We start from the raw sequence: 21,393 nt of genomic DNA, 5'->3' as shown, positions 1-21,393 counted from the left end.
ATCCCATGAGAAGCCTTCTCAGGAACTGAATCCATGGGAATAGGCATGGATATTAAGAAAGACACAGGCAGATGATGTTCTTGGAACTCATCAGGGAAAGTCTAATCATGACATGCACATTTGGTGCAAGACCTATTAATGTGGAGACTGCATTTGAGGGCTTGATGATGGGAACTCACGTTAGAAACCCATTGCTGGTTGCATTGTCATTCCAGACTATGTGAACTCCCACAAGTTCTGGTTAGCTTACAGGGTTGTGAGGTTTTGTCCTGCCTATACATGGCATGTGATACTTTGTTGACCCAAAAGGTAAGTCCTAGTGACTCTGAGAAGTTAATGGTATGAGAAGTGGGGCAGGTGTGGAGAAGGAGAAGGGGAGGTAGGGAAAATAGTGATTGGCATATAAAATTCAATAAATGATATTAAAGAAAAAACATTTCTGAAAAATTTCAAGCAAAGCTAGGCTATAGTGTAGAGATAGTGCTTGCAGGGCTTGAGGAGTATTGGTGATTATTACCAGGAGAGCCAGAGCACCACTGCGTCTTTGAGCGCTGGACCTTGCAGTGTGGAGGTGGAAAAGACATGGTTATATCTGCATGCAAAACAGAGGAAAGAGTTGTGTGACAAGAGCAAGGCCTGAAAGTATATAAATGTCTCATCTGGCAATGATCTTGGGCTCACAGACAAAGCAAAAGTTCCCTAAGTGCATCCAGAGACAAACCTCTGATTGTGAAGATGATACAGGTCAGTTATTCTTATACAAATGATCAGAGCACAGCAGTGCAGATGATATGTAAGACAGTGTGGTAATGGCCCTTATGGGAAAGGTGCTTCTGAGCTCAGTAGAAAAGGAGAGAAATCATGCCTCAATGAGTGTACTGAGGTCTATGTCTAAAATTGTACCATAGAAAAGAAAGATGTGTCTGACTGATGAGAATAGCACAATAAATATTATGTCTAAATACTTTATCCCACATTGGTGAAATTATTTGGGAAGATATATCTTTTTTTGGAGCATGTTTACAGATGGGGGTGTTCTGAATTTTCTGTCAGGAATCAAGGGGAACTTGTGAGGAAAAGCTAGCCGAGGAATTGAATGGATATTGTCAGGAATGGGAATGTGGAAGTGGGTCTGGTGTGTGTGATTCTTTGGATTTCATATACACAGCATCTTATGTTGGGCTCTGAGAAAGGCCATAAGAGGCAATTCTTGAAGAAGCAGGCTCACTTCTACTAAAAGTGGAAGGATTAAAGGTGACATTGATAGGAGATGAGCAAGGCACCATTAGATAAGATCAGAAACCTTGAAGTGACCTCAGGAGTGGCTACTAAAAAAAGGTACAGTGTCACTTAATATTCAGTCTCCAGTGTAGTGGGAAACCAGGATGAGGTATGAGCATGAATAGAAGCAGGAGTTCTAGAATGAATCTGCACTGAACTTGGAGAAAACCTGTTTTTGTTCCTGAGGAAGAGCCGGAGCTAAATAAGCTCTTTGAAGTCCAGAAGTTTCTGCATGAGTCCAATATGTTGAAAACTGCTTTGGTTAGATCATAAGGGTGGGCTTATTGTCTCCTCTTCAACAAAGAGTATATTTAATTTGACTTGGCTTTTAGTTTTATTGTTTCATTATAACAGCTGAGAAATGAGACTATAGACTCCTGAAATGACTATTTTTAAACTTTTTTATTAATTTAATATTTACATTGCAATCCCAGTTCACCCTTCCTCATTTTCCCAGTCACTCCACTCCCCTCCTCCAGTGTGCTCCATGGAGAGGGTAAAGCTTCCCCTAGGAAGTCTACTAAGTCTGTCCCATCATCTAGTTGAGGCAGGACCAAGGCACCTTTCCACCCCCACAGCCCTACAGGCTTCAACAAAATGGCCCATTTTGTTGAACTATCAGGGTTTGTGCATACTTAAATGCCAGTGAGATGGTCCAGGTGGAATCGAAAGGGTTATGTACCAGCATCTTATCTACAGTCCCTGAGACTTTAAACTCTTGATAGTAACAAGCTTCCCACAGTCCAAAAGACACAAATTGTGACCTTGTTGTTGAATTGCCACAGGCGCCAAGATTGGCTACTTACATTGACTATTTAAAACACTAATGCTGATAGGCTAAGGTCAGCTTGATGATGCTCTCCATTGTGTTGGGAAATCTGATGATGAGATTGAATTAATCTATTGTCAAATCAGGAATACAAGGAAACATGGGCAATCAAAACAAGACAGGGTTTACAGAGCACTACCTTCTCATACTTAACCCCTGATATTGCATCGTTGTATTTAAGTAGTTTAAGGATTAGGAATCATCATTCATTCATCAGTGTGTATGATGCCATAAATTCCTTGAATATAGCAGAAGTTCCCTTTATAGAAGGCTTGGTAAGCAATTTCATTGCATGTATCAAATGTAGAAATGTGAATGTTAAGTAAAATATTAATGCTTGGATTTAATGGTGAAAAAAAGAGATTGCATTATTATATGCAATCTTATGCTTATTTCCTTTATGTTTTTGATGCATAAATATGATAAATAACTTATCTGGTTGTAGTTAGAAGAGATATTTTATAGAATAATTTCTTTCTTGATATGTTAGTAGCATACTACAAATACCCATAGCTTACCTATACTGTCTGCAGGAAGAACAAAAAAAAAACTGTTACACATGCACTAATATCAACACCCTATACTTGAATTATATATCTTTCACTATGTATGTACATATGTGTTCTAGTGTATGTGTGATTACAGAACATGTGGGAAAACTTGAATTCTTTCTTCTGTCCCAGAAAACTGAAATCTATTTGTAAAACATAAGCACTAATAGATATTTGCAGCATTTCACAAAACTTAGTCATTTTCAGAAAATTTTCTTCATTTGATTGAAGTCTATAATACTTCATGTCTATCTTGTGTATACACCTATTTTTTCAGCACCAAATAAGACTCCAAATTTATTGTACATCAACTTATTTAGATCAATTCTCAGTTCATATCATTGATTGTGGTGTTAATGATCATGAAAATCTATAGCCTGTGTCTTTAAATAGAAAGATAGAAGGCTTAGATATGTAGATGACATTGCCACTTCTCTTTCAATAGGTTTGAGAGAAATACAAGCTGGTTTTCCTTGTCAGGACAATTTCTCAACCAGCTACCCTGTGCTACACAAACTCGGTGGAATGTAGTTCCTATCCTTGATAAGGCAGTTGCTGCAATACATGGAAATTTCCACCAGAAAGAGGTATTTTCAATTGGTGGTGGCTTTCATAACAACCTGTCTACATCTTCTTCCTTGCCAATGCAGATCTGAGCCTGTTGATGGCAGGAACAGTGAATTTTGAAGAACAAATGGAAGAGAGTGCAAAATGCTACTCTTCCAGGCAAACACTGTGGAAGGATCTAGGTCTTCCCATGTCTGAATCCCATGGAGTAGATGCATGTGATTCAGAAATATCCTATTTGACAGTCTCCATGTACCTTATTTTAAATTTTTACCTTTGTTTATTGTCACCGGAGACAGTGACAGAGACCGATGAACTGAACCAGGTGAGAGTCTGTGGATTAAGAAGGACACAGCTCAGGTCATTCAGTAGAAGCAAATGCCATTGATTTCTTGCAACCAGAAGCTTATATACAAGGGGGGATTGGGAAAATATCACCTGCCAACAGAATACTCTCCCATGCCCTATCATAAACAAGGAAACCACACCCCTTGCACAGGACAATGATGCAAGAAGGGGATGGGGGCTAGGCATCATGTTTCAATAACAAGAAAGTTTCATAATAGGATGTTAGTGGGTGAGGCTTAGAAAAGCAGGAGGTTGTAGGGGAAGCTGTAGCCACTCCTACTTAGGGGCTGGCTACAGGTGTGCCTGATCATGCCCTCACAAGCTTGCAAGGGCGTGGCTAGGGGACATAGGGTAACTGCGTTTTCATTTTCGGTTTCTCTTTTGGGCTTGCGTACAGACTGCTGCCCTACTGGCTGGCTAGGTGGCTCTGTAAGTAACACTTTTCCCTATTAAATACCCTTATATTTCTACCTGACTCCGTATTGGTAATTTCCCACTATATCTGGTTGTCAGAAGCGGGATATTGGAAACCTACACCCCATTTGGGAAACAGGCTGTGGGTTCCATCGGGCCCTCAGCCTAGGCCCGGAAAGCGCCCTCTCTCCACAGGCCTTCCCGGCTAGCAGCTGACCTACTGCAGCTGAGCTGCTCAGAACAGCTCAGAGACAGTTTCTAGCTGCTGAGAGTTGAGGTAGGCCTCGGCTTTCAGCAGAGGCTTCCCCTGGCCACTGCTGCAGGAAAGCTGCATCTGTTTCAGTGGTAGCAGCACCAACACCGTATACTCTCTAAGATAAGCACAGCCGCTTTTATGACCTCTCTTCACCACTGACCAACTGCTGCCAAACGCTTCGGACTAACGGAACGTCTGTGCTACCTGCTGGTCAAATATATTTACTGCATCTGGAGTAGAAATCAGATAAAATTATGGCAGCATATTTATCATTTGCTAAAATTGGTAATATTTTTGCTTATTACGTGATTTCACTGTTTGAGGAGGATGCTAATTTGCCAATTACTGGCCTATAAGCCATAATGGCAGTTAGCTTGCTGGTACAAATAGTATTACTAGCCAGAGGACTCAGTAATAGGGATAAAGATAACCTCACCACCTACTTACAGGAAATAACAGCTTTACAAAGTGAGGTTTGGAGAACAGATTAGGTCAGACAACAATTGTGCAGCAAGTGGAACAAAAATTGGATGATAAGCTTGGCTCTGTGTCCAATACACTAAAGACAGCTGTCTGATGAGATGCAGTGCATTTATGATAAGATAAACACAGAGAGATCCTCCATGTCTGAGGCCTTAGAGGCTAGGCTGTCAGAAGACCATGAACAGCTAAAGAATATCTGTAGCCAACTAGAAACTCAGATAGGCAATGTTACTCATCAACTAGATGCAACGGTGCAAAATACCCAGGATAGGGTTAACGAATTGGACAATGCCATTTAATCAGTTATAGAAGCATCCAAGGTAGCAGATCAGAAATTTGAGTATAGATTTAAATGTTTGGAAAATAATTTACAGTACAGGGCTGACAGATTACATAGGTCCATACAGTCGATTGCTGAGGACTCAAAATCAGCAAATCATGACCTCAAATCTAGACTGCAATACCTAGAAGGCATTTTCCATGCCATCCAGATGCTGCCTAAGGATGATCGTATTAAAGACCTAGAAAAACATGGCTTCCATCCCTTTCCGCCGACTCATCGCAGACCAGGTGAGCGACCCCCTGCTTTTACCCAATTCTTGTCCTAAGCGCCATTCACCCAGATCCCTCCAGGCTTGTCCCTGCTTGAAACAGACACGCCCAGGCAGGGAGGAGCTCCCTGAATCTGGGTACAGGCCACTCTTCCTTTGGTTCCCAGCGACCGATCCGCAGGGGGTGAGTGATCCACTGCTCTTACACTACTCCCTATCAAAGCCCCATCCATCTTGATCTCCCTGGGCCTGCTCCTGCTTGGGATAGACCTGCCCAGGCAGTGAGGAACCCCCAGAGACTGGAAACACCCCACTCTTACTTCCTGTCCCGCCCCCACACACCCGATCCCTATGGAGGCCTAACTCCTTCAGAGTGAGGAGACTACGAGGAAAGGCAAGACCATCCAGAGCTTCGGACATTGAATTCCTGGCCCACACACACTACAGAGTAACAAGAGGAGATAGAGAGATCCTACCTGCACTCACTGGAAAAATATATGGGAAGAAGACAGAATAAGAACTCGCTCAACAACAGAAAGACCAATATGACACCACCAGAATCTAGGGACTCCACTCCAGGAAGACCTGAAAAGCCCAACATAGTGCATGAAGAAGAGATGGACCTCAAAAATTATCTCAGCAAGATGATAGAGACCTTCAAAGAGGAAACAAGAAAATCCCTTAAAGAAAGAAGAAAAAGCAAGCAAAAAATTACACAAAATGGAGGAAAAGACAAACCAAAAAATTCAAGAAATAAACAAATCTCTTAAAGAAGCTAGAGAAACCCAAGATAATACAACCAAACAAGTGAAGGAAGCTCTTGAAACAGTTCAAAGCATGAAAGATGAAATAAACACAATAAAGAAAACACAGAATGAGGCGATGCTGGAAATGGATAGGCAGGATAAATGATCAGGAACTAAAGATGTGAGTATAACTAATAGAATTCAAGAGATAGAAGAGAGAATCTCAGCTATTGAAGACTCACTAGAGGATATACATTCATCAAACAAAGGAAAATTCAAGTCCAACAAATCCCTAAACACAAAATATCCAGGAAATATGGGACACCATGAAAAGACCAAACCTATGAATAATAGGTGTAGAAGAAGGTGAAGAAACACTGCTCAAAGGTACAGAAAACATATTCAACAAAATCATAGAAGAAAACTTCCCCAACCTACAGAAAGATATGCCTATGAAAGTATAAGAAGCTTATAGGACACCAAACAGACTGGACCACAAAAAGAAGTCCCCCCAACACATAATAATCAAAATTCCCAATCTACAGAATAAAGAGAAAATATTAAGAGCTGCAAAGGAAAAAGGCCAAGTAACATATAAAGGCAAACCAATTAGAATCACACCTGACTTCTTAATGGAAAATCTGAAAGCCAGAGGTCTTGGATAGATACCCTACAAGCACTAAGTGAGCATGGATGTCAACCCAGACTACTGTACCCAGCAAAACTTTCGATCATTATAGATGGAGAAAATAAGATATTCCATGACAAAAACAGATTTAAACAATACATATCCACAAATCCAGCACTACAGAAGGTTCTGGAAGGAAAACTCCAACCCAAGGAACATAACTACATGCACAAAAACACAGGCAATAGATAATCTAATTTTGCCAAACACAAAAAGAAGCAGGAGGGCAAAATCCACACACAATGACACCACCAACAATAAATCCAAACCAAACAAGAACCAACGAACAATGGACATTAATATCCCTAAATGTCAATGGTCTTAACTTACCCATAAAAAGATATAGGCTAACAGAATGGATACGAAGACAGAATCCATCCTTCTGCTGTTTACAAGAAACACACCTCAACTTCAAAGACAGACGATACCTCAGAGTAAAAGGATGGGAAAAGATTTTCCAATCAAATGACCTCAAGAAACAAGCCTGTGTAGCAATCCTAATATCTAACAAATTGGACTTTAAACTAAAATCAATCAAAAGAGATGAAGAAGGGCATTTCATACTCATCACAGGAAAAGTCCATCAAGATGAAATCTCAATCCTGAACATCTATGCTCCAAATACGAAGGCACCCACATTTGTGAAAGAAACATTACTAAAGCTCAAACCACACATAAAACCACACACACTTATAGTAGGAGACTTCAACACCCCCCTTACGCCACTAGACAGGACCACCATACAGAAACTTGACAAAGAAACAAAGGACCTGAAAGAAGTTATGACCCAACTGGGGTTAATGGATATCTATAGAGCATTCCATCCAAACTCAAAAGAATATACCTTCTTCTCAACACCACATGGCACCTTCTCTAAAATTGACCACATAGTAGGCAACAAAGCAAACCTCCATAGTTACAAAAGAATTGAAATAACCCCCTGTATCTTATCAGACCACCATGCATTAAAGCTAGAATTCAGCAACAATACAAATGGCAGAAAACCTGCAAACTTTTGGAAAATGAATAACACCCAATTGCACCATTCCTGGGTTGAGGAAGAAATAAAAAAACAAATTAAAGACTTCCTAGAATCTAATGAGAATGCAGACACAACATACCCAAACTTATGGGACACTCTGAAAGCAGTGCTAAGAGGGAAGTTCATAGCACTAAGTGCCCACATGAAGAAACTAGAGAAAAGTCACATTAGAGAACTGACAGAACAACTGAAAGCACTAGAGCAAAAAGAAGCAAACTCACCAAGGAGGAGTAGACGCCAGGAAATAATCAACCTGAGAGCTGAAATCCATAAAGTAGAAACTAGGAAAACATTACAAAGAATCAATGAAACAAAGAGTTGGTTCTTTGAGAAGATCAACAAGACAGACAAACCTCTATCCAAACTAACAAAAAGGCAGAGAGAGAGCACACTAATTAACAAAATCAGAAACGAAAAGGGGGATATAAGAACGGACACTGTGGAAATCCAGAGAATCTTCAGGTCATACTTTGAAAATCTGTACTCCACAAAATTCGAAAACCTAATGGAAATGGACAGTTTCCTGGATAAATATCACTTACCAAAATTAAATCAAGATCAGATAAACAGTTTAAATCGACCCATAACCCCTAATGAAATAGAAGCAGTTATCAAAAGCCTCCCAACCAAAAAAAGCCCAGGACCAGATGGCTTCACTGCAGAATTCTACCAGAAATTCAAAGAAGAGCTGATACCAATACTCCTGAAACTGTTCCACACAATAGAAGCAGATGGGATATTGGCAAACTTTCTACGAGGCTACAATCACTTTGATACCCAAGCCACACAAAGATAAGACTAAGAAAGAGTACTACAGACCGATATCCCTCTTGAAAATTGATGCTAAAATACTCATTAAAATATTGGCTACTCGAATCCAAGAACATATCAGAAAAATCATCCACCACGATCAAGTAGGCTTCATCCCAGGGATGCAAGGATGGTTCAACATACGAAAAACCATTAATGTTATCAATCATATAAACAAACTGAAAAAGAAAAACCACATGATCATCTCACTAGATTCTGAAAAAGCTTTGACAAAATCCAACATCCCTTCATGATAAAGATCTTGGAGAGAACAGGAATAACAGGAACATATCTAAACATGATAAACGCCATATACACCAAACCAATAGCCAACATCAAACTAAATGGAGAGAAACTCGAAGCTTTTCCTCTAAAATCAGGAACAAGACAAGGATGTCCACTCTCTCCATACCTCTTCAATATTGTACTTGAAGTTCTAGCTAGAGCAATAGGACAAGAACAGGGGATCAAAGGGATACAAAATGGAAAGGACGAAGTCAAACTTTCACTATTTGCAGACGACATGATAGTCTACAAAAGTGACCCGAAAAACTCTACCAGGAAACTCCTACAGCCGATAACACCTTCAACAAGGTAGCAGGATACAAAATTAACTCAAAAAAATCTGTAGTCCTACTGTATACAGATGATAAACTCAATGAGAAAGAAATCATGGAAACATCCCCTTTCACAATATCCACAAGCAACATAAAATATCTGGGGGTAACACTAACCAAAAAAGTGAAAGAACTGTACAATAAGAACTTTGAGACTTTAAAGAAAGAAATTAAAGAAGACACCAGAAAGTGGAAAGATCTCCCGTGCTCTTGGATAGGTAGAATTAACATAGTAAAAATGGCAATCCTACCAAAGCAATCTACAGATTTAACGCAATCCCCATCAAGATCCCAACACAGTTTTTCACAGACAATGAAAGAACAATACTCAACTTTATATGGAAAAATAAAAAACCCAGGATAGCCAAAACAACTCTTTACAATAAGAGATCTTCTGGAGGCATCACCATGCCTGACTTCAAGCTCTCCTATAGAGCCATAGTTCTGAAAACAGCTTGGTATTGGCACAAAAATAGACAGATAGACCAATGGAATCAAATTGAAGACCCAGATATTAACCCATGCACCTACGAACACCTTATTTTTGACAAAGGTGCTAAATCCATACAATGGAAAAAAGATAGCATCTTCAACAAATGGTGCTGGCACAATTGGATTCGGACATGCAGAAAAATTGCAGATCGATCCATACCTATCACCATGCACGAAACTTAAGTGCAAATGGATCAAAGATCTCTCCATGAATCCAGCCACACTGAAGCTTCTAGAAGAGAAAGTGGGACTAACCCTTGAACAAATTGGCACAAGAGAACGATTCCTGAACATCAAGCCAGAAGCACAGACACTGAGGTCTGCAATCAATAAATGGGACCTCCTGAAACGGAGAAGCTTCTGTAAGGCAAAGGACACAGTCAGTAAGACAAAACGACCACCCACAGAATGGGAAAAGATCTTCACCAGCCCCACATCTGACAGAGGACTGATTTCCAAAATATACAAGGAGCTCAAGAAGCTAGCCACCAAAACACCATACAATGAAATTAAAAAGTGGGGTGCAGAACTAAACAGAGATTTTTCAACAGAGGAATCTGAAATGGCTGAAAGACACTTAAGAAAGTGCTCAAAATCCTTGGCCATCAGAGAAATGCAACTCAAAACAACTCTGAGATACCACCTCACACCTGTCAGAATGGCTAAAATCAAAAATACCAATGACAACCTATGCTGGAGAGGTTGCGGAGAAGAAGGAACACTCCTCCATTGCTGGTGGGAGTGTGAACTTGTAAGACCACTTTGGAAATCAGTATGGCAGTTGCTCAGAAAAATGGGAATCAATCTACCTCAAGATCCAGCCATTCCTCTCTTGGGTATATACCCAAATACTGCATGTCCATACAACAAGGACATATGTTCAACCATGTTCATAGCAGCATTGTTTGTAATAGCCAGAACCTGGAAGCAACCTAGATGCCCCTCAACTGAAGAATGGAAAGAGAAAATGTGGTACATTTATACAATGGAGTACTACTCAGCAGAAAAATGCAATGGAATCTTGAAATTCGCAGGCAAATGGATGGAACTAGAAGAAACCATCCTGAGTGAGGTAACCCAATCACAAAAAGACAAACATGGTATGTACTCACTCATATATGATTTTTAGACATAGAGCAAAGGTTTACCAGCCTATAATCCTCTTCCCCAAAGAAACTAGAAATCATGAATGACTCTAAGGGATAAATGGACCCCAGGAATGGGAAGTGGCATGAACTCCTGAGCTAATTGGGAGCATGAGGTTAGGGGAGAGGGAGCTGCTACAATATGAGCAAGAGAAGAGTAGTAGAGGAGAGGAAATGGAGGAGCAGAAATATTGAGTTGGGGGAAGAATAGAGGAGAGAGAGCAGGATGAGAGATACCATATCAGAGGGAGCCACTATAGGTCCGAGAAGAGATCTGGAACTAGGAAGATCTCCAGAGACCTACAAGGATGACACGATCTGACAGTCTGGGCAGTGGAGGAGAGGATGGCCTAGAAGCCCTTCCCCTAGAATGAGAGTGATGACTACTCTCTATGCTATCCTAGAGTCCTCATCCAGTGGCTGATGGAAGCAGAGACAGACATCCACAGAAATACACTGAGCTGAAATCTGGAACCTAGTTGAAGAGAGGGAGGAATGAAGAACGAAGGGGTCTGTACCAGGTTGGAGAAACCCACAGAAACAGTTGGCCTGAAAAAGGGAAAGCATATCGACCCCAGACGCTCTTTGGGAGGCCAGTAAGGGACTAATCCAGCCCCCTGATCATGGATGGCAATGGGGAGCACTTCTGGGAGCGCTCCTGGGAGCACTCCATGGATGCACTCCTGGGAGCCTCCGGAGGTGGACTGGCGTTTTGCCCTGGAGTTTGGGTGGGAACTTCGAGAGCCCATCCCACTTGAAGGGATGCGCTCTGTCTCTGAACACATGGGGAGGGGCCTAAGCCCAGCACAGGAAGATTTGGTGGACTTGGTGGAGCCCCGATAGGGGGTCCTACCCTGCCTGAGGAGTGGTGGGTGGATGGGGTGGGGGGTAGGTTGGAGGTGGGGGAGAAGGAATGGTTGGGTGAGGGGAGTGAGAGGGAGAGGGGAATTACATGTGAAACAAGCCTGTTCCCTAACATGAATTAATAATAATAATAATAATGATAATAATAATAATAATAGAAAACAATATTTGCACCTTATGAGACAGGGCTAGCAGGCATGATAGGAAGGAAGGGATTTTGGTACCACTCTCACTATTTACAAAATAAATCCTGATCTCCTTCAGAAACTTGACTGAAGCGATTGGTCATTCCATTAAAAAAAAAAAAGACCTAGAAAAACATGTAGATGAGCAGTTAGAGCAAATTATAGATTCACTAACATGCTTGGAATCTTTTATGATTAAGGAGATTAAAACTTTTCAAAAGGATATCATTACTAGACTTAAAGAACATTTGGATGCCTCAGAAGCAGAATCACTCCAATCCCAGGCACCTACTCCACCCAGGTATCATGACTATTCTTCTAAGGTTGTTACTCGTACACCATTTGTGTACCCAGCTACCATGGTAGAAAAGCCAGCTTCTAAGAAACACCCTCATGGACGGATGGCTTATGAATGGCAACCTATACAGCTAAAGTATCTTAAGAATATTAAAGAAACAGTTGTCTCATATGGTCTCCATAGCCCATATGTAAAACAGCTATTACATTCATGGGCAACCTTTAACAGGGTGACACCCACAGATTGAGAACGATAGGTAGCAGCTGTACTTGAGAATATATGCCAAATCCAGTGGAAGGCTTTAGTAAGGGAAGAGGCAAAGCTCCTTGAACATCAGGGCATAAAGGAAGGTTTTAAAGCCTCTCTAGATAAGCTTCTTGGCCAGGGTATTTATGCTGACCCACAGGTTCAGGCTGAATATGATGATGATATACTGTCTCTATACAGGAAAGCAACATTAAATACCTGGGATAAGGTTCATGAGCCAGGAGAACACCTAGAAGCTTATACCAGAATAGAACAGGGACCTACAGAACAGTTCCAGGATTTCTTACAAAGGTTAACTAGGGCAGTAGAATTACAGGTAACAGATCCATAAACAAGGCAATAAATTATATATATACAATAGCTCATGAAAATACAAAACTATATGCAAAAGAATACTTTTGCCTTTAAAAATTAGATCAGCTCCACTAGAAAAATGGGTTTTGTATGCAGCCAACATTGACTATAATGTGCAAGATACTGGAGCTTGGGTAGGAGAAGCCATCTCCAAAGGTTTAAAACAGCAACAGGAAATTAAAAGGTCTAGAGGTGAGGATGTAAGGGCTTGGCAAGGAGAAGCACCTTACAGAGGTCAACATAGATACCAAGAGGCTAGAGGTTGCTACTACTATGAACCAGAACCTTGGGAAGGAAGAGCCTTCCCCTGGAGACCACGAAGGCTCCAGGAACCTAGATGTTTCAACTATGGTAAAATGGGACATACTAAGAGAAATTGTAGACAAATGAATTCTAACAATGCCTCATATGGAAGGCCACTGCCTTCTGGATTGTGTAGAAGATGTGGTAAGGGCAGACACTGGACCAATGAATGTAGATCGACCAGGGACATACAAGGAAACCCCTTAAGGTCGGGAAACCCCGAGGGGGGCCTCAAGAATTCCCCCACATCGAGAAAGGTCAGGTCGTTCCCAGTAGCAGTGGGAGACAATCTCTCACAGGAACAATAGATAGTTCTTTGTCTATTGTGAAAAATGATACTTCTATAGATGGCAGTTTGAATAGTGATGAAGAATCAAGTGTGAATGGACAAAATAAGAAACGCATATTTTGGCAAGCTTCTATGAACAATAAAAGGCCTCAGTTGAAAGTGAAAATTAATAATAAATTTATTTCTTGCTTAGTGGACACTGGGGCAGATGTAACTATTATTAATCAAAAGTCTTGGCCTCAAAAATGGCCTCTTAGAGAGGCAAATGTACAATTTTTAGGAATTGGAACTCTATATAGAGTTCGACAGAGTGTTAACTCAGTGGTCTGCATTGGACCGGAAGGACAGAAAGGGGTACTGAAACCATACATGGCAGATATAGCTATAAATCTCTGGGGTCATGATCTCTTACAGCAATGGAATACTCAGATTAATATTCCTCCAGTGTCAGATAAATTATGTACAATCTTTAGATAGTAGAAAAGATCTGGTAAGATGCTATGGAAAACAGTTACCAACCATCCATGCTGTACAGATACTAGGTACAAATGATGGACCTTCAGAGGAGCCAAAGGCCCTGCCATTGAAATGGCTTACAAATGAACCAGTTTGGGTAGGACAATGACCTATGACCTCTGAGAAGCTAGAGGCTTTAGAAAAGTTAGTAGAGGAACAGCTAGACGCTGGACATATAGAGGAATCTACCAGTCCTTGGAATTCTCCTGTATTTGTCATCAAAAAGAAGTCAGGTAAGTGGAGAATGTTGAAAGACCTGAGAGCTATAAATAAGGTAATTCATCCAATAGGCTCTCTGCAACCTGGAATGCTGTTACCTTCCTTAAAACCTAAAGGATGGCCTATCATAGTCATTGATCTAAAAGACTGTTTCTTCACAATACCATTACAGGAAAATAATAGAGAAAAATTTGCATTTACTGTACCAACTCTTAATAATTCACAGCCAGTTTGGAGATATCAGTGGAGGGTTTTGCCACAAGGAATGCTAAATAGCCCTACTTTGTGTCAACACTTTGTACAGCAACCTTTGGGAATATTTCGTAACAAATTTTCACAATCTCTTGTTTATCATTACATGGATGATATTCTTTTATCAGATTCTAATAAGGAAACTTTTGGAACATAAGTTTGAAATGGTGAAGGAAGTTCTGCCTTGTTGGGGATTACAGATTTCCCCAGAAAAGATACAAAGAGGAGATTCTATTAACTATTTAGGTTAAAGATAGACTTACAAAGAATCAGACCTCAAAAGGTACAAATTAGGAGAGATCGGTATCAAACTCTTAATTCTCTTCAAAAATTATTAGGGGAAATTTCTCAATTACAGACGATTATTGGTGTAAAAGGACATGACTTAAAGCATTTAAAAATGGCCCTTCAAGGTGATAAGGACCTAAACAGTCCTAAAATATTATCTGCTGAGCCAGAAAAGAAGTTGAAATTGGTAGAAAACAGAATATTGGATGCACATATAGATCGGATAAACCTTAATTTAGACTGTATTCTGGTTATCTTGCCATCCAGAGAATACCCTTCTAGAATTCTGATACAGAGGGAAGACACTATATTTGAATAGGTATTTCTGCCACATGAGCAGAATAAAAAGTTAAAAACATATATAGAAAAGATTTGACTTTGTCAACTGACTGGTCTTGACTCCTTTGCTCATCACTCCTCCCTCTATAGAACTGGGTTCCAGGGTTCAGCTCAGTGTTTAGCTTGGGTGTTTGTTTCTGCTTCCATCCCCTACTGGGTGAAGGCTCTAGGAAAACATATAAGGCAGTCATCAACCTCAATATCTGAGAAGGTCTTTTAAGGTACCCTCTTGACTATAGCTTAGATTGTTAGTTATGGACAACCTTGTAGATCGTTGGACCTTTCCCTAATGCCAGATTTCTCTTTAAACCTATAAGGCTCCCTCTATTATGTTATCTCTTTTCTTGATCTCCCCTTATCTTACACTGGCTTAATCTGACTACTCTGTCTTATCATCCTCTCTCCTCCTATTCTCCCCTTCTCTTTCTTCTAATTACCACTCCCCCCTCCATGCTCCCATGTAGCTTAGGAGATGCCCCTTTCCCATTCTCTGGAAGACCAAGTATGTATCCCTTAGGATTCTCTGTGTTTCCTAGCTTCTGTGATGTTGTTGATTGTAGGGTGCTACTACTTTGCACTAGGTGTAAAATCCAGATATAAGTGAGTACATACCAATATTTTGTGAATGAGTTACCTCACTCAGCATGGTTCCTTATATTTCTATTCAATTGCCTGTGAATTTCAAGATACAATTGCTTTTTCCTCTACTGAGTAGTACTCCATTGTGTAAATGTACCACATCTTCTCCATCCATTAGTTAGTTGAGTAGCATATAGGTTGTTTCCGGTTTTGGGCTATTATATATAATGCTGCTATGAACATGGTTGAGCAGATGTCTTGTTGTATAAATGGACATATTTTAGGTATATGCCTAAGAGTAGAATTGATGGATATTGTGGTAGACTGATTCTTATTTTTCTGAGGAACTGCTATACTGATTTCCAATGTGCTTGCATGAGTTTCCATTTCTACCAGTTGGAGGAGTGTCCCCCCATTCTCCACATCCTCTCCAGCGTAAACTGTCATTTGTGCTTTTTGATTTTAGCCATTCTGACAGGAGTAAGATGGCACCTCAGAGTTGTATTGATTTGCATTTCCCTGATGGCTAAGGATGTTGAGCAATTTCTTATTTGTCTTTCAACCATTTTAGATTCCTCTATTGAGAATTATCTCTGTAGTTCTGTACCCAACTGTTTAATTGCATTCATTCCTGTTTTGGTGTCTAGATTCTTGAGTTCTTTGTATATTTGAGAAATCATCCCTCTTTCAGATGTGTGGTTGGTGATTATCTTCTCCTAGTCAGTTGGCTGCTGATTTGTCTTGTTGACTGTCCTTTGCCATAGAGAAGCATCTCAGTTTCAGGATGTCCTTTTTAGTAATTGCAGATCTCAGTATCTGTGCTACTGGTGTTATGTCTATGAAGTTGACTCTTGAACCAAGTCTTTCAAGGGTACCTCCTACCTTCTTTTCGAAGAGGATCGGTGTGGCTGCATATATGTTGAGGTCTATGATCCATTTGGACATAAGTTTTAGGCATGTCAATAGACATGAATCTATGTGAAGTCTTCTATATGCCTGCATCCTGTTATGCCAGCACCATTTTTTGAAGATGCTTTCTTTTTTCCATCGTATAACTTCAAATTCTTTGTCCACAATCAGATGTTCATCAGATGTTCATAGGTGTGTGGGTTAATATCAGGGTTTTCAATTTGATTCCATTTTTCTACCTGTCTATTTCTGTGCCAATGCCTATCTGTTTTCAGGACTATAATTCTATAATGCAGCTTGTAGTCAGGAATGGTGAGGTCTCCAGTAGTTTCTATATTAAACAGGTTGTTTTGACTAACCTGGGTTTCTTGTTTTTCCATATAAAGTTGAGTATTGTTCTTTCAATTGTGTTGGGATTTTGATGAGGATTGCCTTTAACCTGTAGATTGCTTTTGGCAGGATTGCTATTTTTACTATATTGATCGTACCTATGCAAAGCATGGGAGATCTTTCCATTTTTGGTATCTTCTTTAATTTCTTTCTTTAAAGACTCAAAGTTCTTACTATACAGGTCTTTCACTTGTTTGGTTAGCATTACCCCAAGATATTTTATGTTATTTGTGGCTGTTGTACAGTATGATGTTTCTCTGATTTCTTTCTCTTCCCATTTATCATCTGTATATTGTAGGGCTACTGACTTTTTTTTAGTTAACTTTGTATCCTGCCATACTCCTGAAGGTTTTTGTCAGCTCTAGGAGTTCCCTGGTAGCCTTTTTCACATCACTTATGTAAACTATCATAGCTTCTTCAAATAGTGAGAGATTGACTTCTTCTCTTCCAATTTTATCCCCTTGATCTTCTTTTGTTGTCTTACATCTCTAGCTGGAACTTCAAGTACAATATTGAAGAGATATGGAGAGAATGGCAGCTTCTTTGTCCCAGATTTTAGAGGAATTGCACGGGGTTTCTCTCCATTATTGTGATGTTGGTTGTTGGTTTGCTGTATATTGCTTTTATTATGTTTAGATATGTTCCTGTTATTACTTATTTCTCCAGGACTTTTATCTTGAAGTAGTGTTGGATTTTGTCAAAGTATTTTTCAGCATCTAGTGAGATGATCATGTGGTTTTTCTTTTTATGTTTGTTTATATGGTCCATTGCATTTATAGGTTTTCATAAGTTGTATCATCCCTGTATCCCTGGGATGAAGCCACTGCTATAATATTGATTCCATGTGCTCCCTTTCATTTGAATTTCTGTAAGTTCTATTGTACTACTACACCCATCTCTAATGCGAGTCATGGATTTACAAGTTTTCTGATGTTCTAGTAAATGTACTATACTTCTACACTAATGTGTCAGTGTTAACTGTTCTTCTTCTACACTACTTCTTAAATAAAAAGGTGCCGATTCATTGATTTCAATACATCTGGGTACATTCCCTTAATAATAAATCCATTCTTTCTGCAGTTTCATTAGGACCATATGAGCAATGTATGTGCTGATCCTTTTCAGGTAAGTCTTTAATTATTTCAAAGATACTGAAATTTTCACGTTTGAATTTTTGAAGACTGTAGGGTTTTAAAATTATGTATTTTTAAATATTGCAAATTTGAGACATAGGGGATAATCAAGAAAGGAAACACATATCTTATTAGTGAGGCATTTTTGTGAAGTTGGTAAATACTCAATGGTGTTGATTGGTAATTTGCCAGTTTGACAAAAATTATAGTCATCTGGAAGGAGGGAACCTTAACTGAGAAATCAGTTTTACCTGATTGACCTGCAGGGATGCTTTTGGAACATATTCTTGGCTCATGTTTAATGTGTCAGAGCCCAGCCCACTAGATTTCCAAACATGTTCAGATTATATTGAGTTATATTAAACATCAAGCTTAATGATCCATGAGTAAAACATTAGGGACCACCTTTCCTCTATGGACTCTGTGTCAGATCTTGACTGGAGTTGGAAAGCATAAGCTGAAATAAACCCTTTTCTCCAAAGTTGATTTTTGTCATATTGCTTCACGCCAGCAGGAAGGAAGTTATCTCCGTGTGGGCAAACCTTCTGATGACTATTATTAGGCAAGACATTCAATGAAATATGCAAGCAAGAATGTTAGACCTTGGATTATGGAAGTGGTCCAGGTGGTATTGGCACTGAGAGAACTGCCCAAGGAAAGCCAGTTTTGTAGCCTCAATACTAGGTAAGACCTCAAAGGAATAGCACTGGTCGTCAACCCCAAGAGGAACTCAACAGGCAGTGCTAGTGAGCAATGAAAGCCTCTGCAGGTAGGTCTGGAAGTACAGAAACCCCCAGAGCACTAGATGCATGCAGAACTCACTAGGAAATGTAGAAACAGTTTCCACAGAGCTTCTTCTGTGAGTGTGGGAATGTCAAAAGTGAGTGAGGTTATGTGGACATCACCAGGCAAACATGGAGCATGATGGGTGCATTTATGTAGAGGCCTTGGACTGTTCAGGTAGTTGTGGAAGGTTGGTTATCAGGGGATACAGCAGGAGAAGAAAGTGTGTGAGATGCTTGATAGGAATTCAATATGGGATTGTGGTGATGGTGCTGACAGAAGAGATGATTTGGGAAATACACGGCAAAACTGTTTTGTGATCTGCACTTCTGGATGTAGACTGCTGTACCTGGGAGTGTGGGGATAACACTGCCAGGAGTTGTGCTGTAGACTCCAAAAATGGAAACCACTGCTTCTCCTGTTAATTTTAGGGAGTGTGGAGATGGCATAGACAAGCCTGTTTCTGAAGGAAGCACCAAGAAAAACTGGTATAGGAACTACCACATCAATTGGGTCTCACATCACCTTTATCAGATAAGTTTTTGGTGATTTTAAGCAGGCATACAAGACCATAACTGGATGGCTGATGGCAGAGGGGAGCAGGTATCTTCAGGAACTGATCAAAAAGCCACTGAGAGTACTGTATTACTAAAATTAATTGCAGTGCTGGAGTTCAAAGCTTTGGAGCTCAAAAGCAAAACTGTTAATGAATTTGTGTATCATTACCTACACATCTACACAAAGGAGTATGAGCATAATACTAGAAGTGAAGTCCACAGATGATTATCAGGCAAGCCTATTTTGTGATTTGTTCATTCCTGTATAGCTCATGGAGTTTCTAGACGGCAAAAGTGTGTTTGGTTTTTGGATGAATCATTTGGGAAAACTATTGCAGAAGCTACATGATCTGAGCTTGGGAAAGTTAGTTTCATGGGAGAGATTCAGGTCAAGACCAATCTTCAATTTATGTAAATAGATATGAGCCTTAGACTATGGCAATTTTACATGTGTGCTTGTATCTGGAATAAGTACCAGCAAAAGGTGTTGACAGAGCTGCATGGCAGGAGGTAGGGATAGGAGTGACACTCTAGATTCAGCATACCTGAACAATATCTGAATATATGATCATCACGATCAGAGTTAGGATGTTAAAACATTTAAACAAAGGAACACCTTAGAAAGATAGAAGAAGAAGTCATTTAGACAGACACAGAGAACCCTGCTGAAGTTTTATTTAGAATGGGTAGATGACTATATGAGTTTTGCATATGAATAGGAAATTTCTTCAAGGCAGCTTCTGACAGGATGTTGCAATTGAACTACCCCTAAATACAGGCCTCTTGATTGGCCACTATGCAAAAACATTGGGCATTCACCTGACTCTGTAGTTTCAAAGAACATACTTCAGAGAGAAACATGGTCACTCCAAAGAGTGACATGGTGGCTGTCAGGACCCCTAATGGGAAGATGACTGTAAGCTGTTTGCTTATCATGGCTTCCTTTTTAACAGGAAAGTCAAGAGTCATTTGGCCATAAAGATCTACCATGTAGTTCCAGCTCATAGAAACAAATGTGAAGAGCCTGATAACAAACAAAACTAAGGCAGAGACCTTGTAGCAATATATCTGCATTACAATAAATGGGTCTCTCATGCAGCTGATCTTAATTGCCATCAAACTGAACACTAGAACTACAGGCTTCATCAAAATGGCCCATATTATCAGATTCTGTGCATAATAAAATTCACAAGAGATGGTCTAGGTGGAATGATAGGATATGCACCAGCATCTTGATTACAGTTCCTGAGACATTAAACTCTTGAGGGCAATGAGCTTCCCATAGTCTAAAGGACACCAACTGCACAATAGTGTTGTTAAATCCCTTCAGGTGCCAGTTTTGGCTGTTCAAAATGACTATTTCAAACACCAAAACTGATAGGCTGCTAAGGAGGCCAGTCAGCTTGAAGATGCACCTCTTCCCATTGGCATATCTGAAGATGAGATTGAATAAATATGTAGTCAACCATGAGCATAAGGGAGGATGAGAAATCAGAAGAAGTCATGGTTTACAGAGCACACATAATTGTATTTAAATAGTCTATCTTTGTATTAGTATAACTAACTGGAGGATCCAGCATTCAGTCACCATCATAGTATGCAAAAAAACCACAAATGTGGTTATGGCTAGACTTTTCTCTCCATGGGACAAATAAGGAAACATAGGCCTTCTGTGCTTTACTCTATTTCTCTTTTACTTCATCTTGATAACCTCCTCTCTGAAAATCTCTCTTGCTTCTCTACATAACTCTAAACAGTATCTTAATTAGCTCTACACCTCTTCTCCTTGCTCTCTTCAACAGCTTCTCTCTAATTCTGCACAGCCTCCACATATCTCTACACCCTTCCTCCCACCTCCTTCTTCATAGCTCTACTCAACCTCTCTCTGATCAAAACCTCTGGAAAATGATATGTTACACTTCTGGGTTCAACCCATCCCATCACAGAAGATAAGTCACATAGTATCTCTTAGGCTAAGGAGGTCCCATTGATCAGCCAGTGAGTAATAATTGGCCATGTACATAGGCTAAATGGTTAGTCTCAGACAG

The 21,393-nt window shown here is 40.0% G+C and overlaps 1 protein-coding gene across 1 annotated transcript; it reads right to left on the bottom strand.

The window, feature by feature from the left end:
- Positions 1-20,113: 20,113 nt before the first annotated feature.
- Positions 20,114-20,789, bottom strand: LOC100760739 (the record flags this gene model as incomplete). The annotated part of the gene is given in 2 exon segments (XM_035449757.1): positions 20,114-20,564; positions 20,566-20,789. Coding segments are annotated over 2 exon segments (675 nt in total), but the record flags the coding sequence as incomplete, so codon positions are not given.
- Between the last annotated feature and the right edge of the window lie 604 nt (positions 20,790-21,393).

This window comes from Cricetulus griseus, chromosome X (genome assembly GCF_003668045.3).
Source record: "Cricetulus griseus strain 17A/GY chromosome X, alternate assembly CriGri-PICRH-1.0, whole genome shotgun sequence".
Classification (NCBI taxonomy): Eukaryota; Metazoa; Chordata; class Mammalia; order Rodentia; family Cricetidae; genus Cricetulus; species Cricetulus griseus.
The sequence above is the reverse complement of the archived record's forward strand: the minus strand, read 5'-3'. Positions and strand labels throughout refer to the sequence as shown.